This window comes from Strigops habroptila, chromosome 3, assembly GCF_004027225.2.
Source record: "Strigops habroptila isolate Jane chromosome 3, bStrHab1.2.pri, whole genome shotgun sequence".
Lineage (NCBI taxonomy): Eukaryota > Metazoa > Chordata > Aves > Psittaciformes > Psittacidae > Strigops > Strigops habroptila.
The window spans coordinates 12,965,254-12,971,825 of NC_044279.2; the positions used below are offsets into that span (position 1 = coordinate 12,965,254).

Consider the following 6,572-nt stretch of genomic DNA (forward strand, 5'->3'; position numbering starts at 1 on the left):
ACTGAACAGAACACAGATACACAATATTCAGCTGAGCTGGTTACCAGTGTCCTCTTGAACGAAAGGTATAACAAGATCTGCCACCAGATGTAGGTACCTAGTAACTCCTTGCAAAGTTGTTAAAAATCAGTATTATTTAGATTGATGATCTAAGACAGGATCATTTGACACCACTACCTCCAGACAACAGCTGAGGGTCCCCTCCGCAATGCAAAACCACAAACTCTTTCAGCTATTCTGTGCTCCATGACAATAGATTAGCCAAAGATATGACCCAAAAGATTAAGGAAGATTGTCATATGCCACAAAACATTTGAACTACAGCATCTGATTTTCTAAGGTAAAGCTTTACACCATTCTATTTCAGTTCTCCTGCAACAATGACAATGTACATCAGACAATCAATAAAAACAAGAGTATCACAATGCTTTTGATGAAGCTGTTGCACAAGAAAATAAAAATGTCTTAGTTGTAGATAAATGAAAAATCAGAAGAAAATATTCATCAAGGTCTTTCTAAAATCTAGAATCTAGAAAAACTGTTTTCTTTGCCTCCATATGGAGCTTTGACTTCCAACCCTTGTTTGACGTAAGACACATGTTCATTATAGAAAATCAGAATCTAGACCATGCTGGTTGTATTCATACAACATGAAACACTCAGAAGAAGCAATCTATACTTACTTCCTTTTGCCCAAATAGTAATGTCAGCAGAAAACAAGGAAAAAGTATACTCTTGGGTGTGTTGTAGTAAAATCCTACCCTACATTATTTTAGGAAAAAGCCCATTTGCCCCTGTATCCATACATACGTGCTCACTGGCAAAACACACAGACAAGCCTAGGCTGCTTTCAAACTCTTCGCTTCATTTAAACCCAATTGTGCATGCCCATAGCACTGAAGTGATCTACTAATAAGTCCTGCTTACTTTCCAGTGCAAACTAATTTAAATTAAATACATTTGATTTCCAGTAACAAACTTGCTATTAGTGCCTAGATTATACCATTTATCTTGTAAGTGGGAGCAGGGAGGGGGAATAATCAACTTTCCATCTTTCGAGCGGAACACGTCTTCAGGCATGTCAATGGCATTATTAAATAGCAGTCTTAGTCATCACACTATGGGCTTTCAATAGCATCCAGCCAGACTAATCAGTCTACCTGCACGCAACTGGAGCCTCTCTACCCCCTCTCCCAGTGCTCTCTGGCACCTGTCTATCAAGTACGTTTAGTTCATTCACTAAGGTCTAAATATAATGCCATAAGCCTATTACTCAGCACATTCAAAGGCAATAAAGATGTGAAAATAAAGAATTGTTTTCAATTGCATTCACCCACTATTCTGTTCCTATTTTAGATTCCATCTTGACTGGGAAATGAAGCGATGAGTAACAGCAATTCCTACTCCACAAACTTGCCACTGTTTAGCAGCAACAATACATCCTGCACATAAATGAGAAAATACAACTTCCTCCCTTTCCCCCCTCCCAAATAATCTTCAGTAAATCTTAAAGAAAACAGAATACTGAAACTTTTTACCCCCTTCACCTCTCTTTCCTTCTCTCTTTTCAATCATTTTAAAGAGGATCTAAGCATGGTTCTGTTAAGAAAAAAAATCAATCAAAACCCCCCACATTAACATGTTACCCCATCCCCCCCCAAAAAAAGAACCAAACCCAAACCCAAAATACCTCAACATGTTCATAATGGAAAAAAAACCAACCCTGAACTATCAGTAGTTTGGATTCATGTCACCACACTAACCTATATCTGGCTTTACTGCAGAGGTGAATATTGAGACTAATGTGAATATTAAGGCCATAGATCAGCACCCTGGTTTCTTGGTTTTCCTACAATTTATTATGCAAAAATAAAATATTAAAATTTGAAATAATAAGGGTTAAGAGGACAAAAGAAATTTTGGACATGACTCTTTCCAAAGCATTTAACACTGTTTCAGGTGACACATCTTTCTCCCAAAATGCCTTGCCAACTAGTCCCACAATCCTATTTTCCCATTTTTAGCAGCATTCTCTTTCCTTGCTCCTCTATGAAAGCAATGGGAAAGCTTACTCACTATTCAGTCAAAAGCTATAGAAACAACATGCTGTCAAATAGAGAAATTGAAACAAAAGCTATTTTTCCATACAGAGGTACCACTACTTAGAAGAAAGGATGACAAAACTATTGTATGCCATTTGACTAGAACAAAGCTAAACCATGAGGCTGTTTATGACACATGAAATGGTAGAATTGGGTTTGGAGATCTAGTATAAAGTATTTAACATAAAAGCCATTGAAAAAATCCTGCATTTTCCACTAGTCCAGGCCACCCTTTCTGTAAAGCACATGAACAAGACAGACTCATCAGTACAAGACAAGATGTCAATTTGTGTTTAATAGCAATTATATTACTAAAACTATCACTTATTGAAATGGTCCTGTCAAAGTCTGCAATGCTTATATTCTCGTGAAGATACCCTATTCAGCAAAACAGATTTAGAAGCGTCCTATTGCTCCAGCGCCGTCCTTCATCCTACATATTTCTCTCTTCCTTTCCCACACACTCGGATGTTTCGGCAGCATACTTTCAGTATTTGCAAAATGCTGCCCAAAGAGCGTGGCCGATTTCCCACGGGCTCCCACCCCACCCTGGATGAACTCGTTACTTCCCAAAGTCCACTTCCTCTTCCACTCCTGGACCTGCCAGCACTCCCAACGCCCCTCTGCCTTGCGCAACATCTGCGGCCTCCTCCCCACATTTCAGACAATCCCTGATGCGACATTTACATCGACATTTATTTTTTTGTTCCCAGGCCACTGGCAAAGACTTGACAGCTCAAAGGGCTAAGGATGGGGGGTTAATCCCAAACGGCGCTGGATAATAAAACAAGCTACAAAGAAAAACGGAGGTCGCTAACCCACTCATCTTCAGCTCTTCTGTGGGTCAAAGTGTATTTTGGTATTAAGTATTTAAACAATATTGAAAAGTGCCAGCGACATCTGCCCAATCAACATTATTGCTCGCAGCCCAAGCCATCTATTCAAAAGATAAATCTCCTCAAACATTTTAACAGCCCGATTAAACAGCTAAAATAAACCAGGAAAAGAGCTAATTCTCCAATAAATTCTTCCCCCGAGCACACACGTTAACCAAAGGCTGACAGTGAACTGATCTGGAAGGAAGAAAGGACGAGGGATACAGGCAGGGCTGCGGTGGGGGATGGGGAGCGAAGGGAGATGTTGGGGAAGGGAAGATGAATATTCCTCCCAGGACTATTCAGTACATTTAACACATCTCTGAAAGAAGAGAAATCTCAAGCAGGCAGCTACGGGGGCAGATAAAGGGGGACAGGAGGGAAGGAGTGCCCGATTATCCCCAGATGACATTACAGATGGCAACCCCGCGAGAAGAGGGGCTGTGAGGCAGAGGAAGCGCTAACAGCCCCCCCCTCCCCCCGAGCCGCTCTGTCCCCTTTATCTGCTCAGGGAAGGAAGGAGCGGGGGGGCCCTCCCGATTATTTTTCAGCAGCCGATCACCCACCACCTCCTCAGGAGCGGAGAAGTGCCGGAGCCAGCGGCTGCGGTGACAAACCTTCCCGGGGGATGGGGCAGGAAGAAGGGTAAAACAAGGCAGCCACCTCTCCCCCCCCCACCCCGCCGCCATCCGCTCTAAAAGTGGCGGGGGGCACGGGGGAGCCGGCCGAGCGCCGGGGGCACACAATAGCAGGTCACTTCCAGGGAAGCTGCGCTTCCCCCGGCGCGCCCGTGCTCGCAGGGGATGGGGAAGGGGCCGCGGGGCAGCCCGGCACCTCGGCCCCCCCCTCCGCCCCGAGGGCAGGCAGGAGCCGTGCCCGCCCGCCCCGCGTCGCCGCCCCTCACCATGAAGTCGCTGGCGAAGTTGTCCTCCCCATTGTGGTCCGTGTCCTTCATGGCCTGGACTCGCTTAATGAATTTCCTCAGGATCTCCTCCTGGCTCATCCTGCCCCGCCGGCCGCCCTGCGGAGCGGGAGCCCCAGCCCCGGCCGCCCGCACGCTCCTCGCCTTGAGCCCCCTCCGCCACACGAGCCCGGCACCCGGCTGCCTTAGCCTGCCTCGCCTCTCTCACCCCCCCGGGCCTGCCCCGCGGCCTGCAGGCGCGGCGCGGCGCGGCTCCCCACCCCGCTCACGGCCGCTCGCCCGCCCGCTCCATCCTCCCCTCCCTCCGTCCGACCCTCCCTGGACGCCGCCGCCGACACAGGGACACGACGAAGTCCCCACCTCCTCCCCCCGCGCAGGCGCGGCTCCCACTCCGGCGGCGCTTCCTACGCCCGCCCCTCCTCGGGAGCCGGCCCTCCCCCGCTTCCCACCCATTGGCTCCTCTGACGGACGCCTCGCTCTACTGGCGGCTGCGCACGCCAATCACCGGCTAGCCCCGCCTCCAGGGGAAATCGCCCCGGTCCGCCAGCCCCTCCCGTTTCCCACGGGTGGGACCTTCCGAAGGGCGCCGAATGGAGCTGTGGAAGGGACCACTGGGAAGGTGGGGGGTGGGAAGGGAAGACCGAGCGGGGCGAAGTGCGGTTTCCTCTGGCCGGAGCACAATGGGGCGGCGGTGGGTGCCTGCAGCTCCGCGGCCCGGAGGCCGCGGCCGGCGCTGCGCCGTGTGGGGACCGCGGCAGCGCTGCGTCCCCCGCGCTCGGCCGCCCATAGCGGGAGAGGGCTGCGGGGCTGTCGCCTCCTCACGAAGCGTCCCGCTGAAACGCCCGGAGGAAAAGGGGTTTCCTCCGCGGGTGGGAAGCCCGAAGCCGTGGAACGAGCCCGGGGGTCGCTGCTGTGGCGGTGACCGAGGCGGGGCGAAGGGCTCCCCCGGGGCCGGGCCGCGGGCGGCGCCGCTGTGGTAAACACCGTGCGGCGGCGGGAAGAGGGCGGGCGGGCCGGGGCAGGTGACGGGCCGGGGCTGGCCCCCACGTTCTGTGTGTGGATGGACTCAGTAAGATGTCCGGCCGGGGCTGGTGAGGGGCTGCGGGGTGGGTTTGGAGCCTGTAAGCGACGCTGCGGGGAGTCCGGAGCAGGGCTGGCTCAACGCGGCCTGACGGGAGGTCGGGAGGAGGAGGGTCCCCGCACCCCTCAGTGGGGTGTCCGCGCGCCTCGGGCCTTCCTACCAGAGGGTACCGTAGGTTTATTTCCTATCTGGTGGTTTGGCAATGTCAGAATATGACGAGGGTGATGTTTCTGCCTTTCCTTTACATGGAAAAAAAGTTAAACATTAAAGCAGCTTCATCTATGGTGTCCTAATTACAACTTCAGCCAAGTCATCTTAGAAGTGTCTGTATATATAGCCTTATAGCATAATAAATATACTAAGTCTTTTAAAGTATGCTTTTGTTGGTGGAAAACTAAACAGCCTTTATGGGTGTAGTTGATCCAATAAAATTTTAGCACATGGACTAACAATAAAGGTCTATGAAGAGAAGCATAACCTGGTTAAGGCACCCCTACTAAATCACCCATTTTCTACTGCTTATCCCATCCAGTGTAGTGTGTTGTGCTTGCAGCTGTACCAGCACAACCACTTGTTGGTCCAGCTCAGGGAACTCATTCAGCTGCAATAGAAGCCCATAGGAAAAGTGTGGGGTTTTTTCTTCTTAGCTGATTTAATTAAGCTGGCTTTGCTACTGAAACAAACCTACATAAAACCTTGGTGTTCCTGTGGTGGTGTAAGATACTACTGTTTTAGATGACTGCTGAAGATTACCACCTCTACACTGGAATTAGAAAAATGGCATGTTACCACCCTCAGCCCAATTCACTGCCCATCAGCTCATCATCTCCCTAGTGGAGGCAAGTTAGGAGCTCCGGCACAGGACCCTGAACTGTAGCTGCTGGTGCATGGACACGTTTCCTTCTGCCTCTGCTGCAGAAGCAGTCATCTCTGGCAGCAATGCAGGTTGGAAAATTGAAAGGGTTAGCATTCTCGCAAGACTTCAGCCTCTTATAAAAGGGTTATGTTTTTTTAGCAGCAGATGTTCATGGAGCACAGCAGTCACATCAAGGAACTGGGAAAGATCATCAGTACTTCTGTGCTCAGGTTTATGGAAGCCTGAGCAGCCTACACAAAGACCGTGGTCAGAGCTGTCTCCTCTCCATGTCCTTTGCACCAGCCTCCATAAGTAAGCTGATCAGACAGCTCTAAAGAGCCACAAAGGTGCCCGGTTTTTTTGCTTTAATCCCTCTCTTACTTCTCCTTTTCCTTCAAGCCTCCTCTTTTCTCCACTACCAAAAAGCAGCGTTAAAGGGAAATACAGAAACAAGATAGATAAGGCACAGAGATCAGCAAGGATAGCTGTGACTTGGATTGTCATATAATATCTTTTCATGCCACCTTGCTTAATTTCCATCTGCTTCAGGAAGGTCGCCTAGTTTGCTCAGCAGTTGCTCTGGCAAACCTGCTCCCAGTGCCAGATGGCATGTAACTTTAGCAAAGTGATACCTGGGGCTAAGCAACCAGGTGAATGTGGTATGGTTTCCTTCAGTCTGCTTGTTTATTCAGACAACAGAGTTACAGAGGAGAGAAGGAAAGATCATGATTTACTG

At 49.6% G+C, this 6,572-nt stretch overlaps 1 protein-coding gene across 1 annotated transcript in view; it reads right to left on the reverse strand.

The window, feature by feature from the left end:
* Window positions 1-4,295, reverse strand: part of PTPN12 (protein tyrosine phosphatase non-receptor type 12) — a 71,900-nt gene extending 67,605 nt beyond the window's left edge. The window contains exon 1 of the mRNA XM_030479227.1: window positions 3,882-4,295. Within this exon, the coding sequence (XP_030335087.1) occupies window positions 3,882-3,980 (99 nt within the window). The 5' untranslated portion in view covers window positions 3,981-4,295. The remainder of the gene's footprint in view (window positions 1-3,881) is intronic.
* Window positions 4,296-6,572: the final 2,277 nt, after the last annotated feature.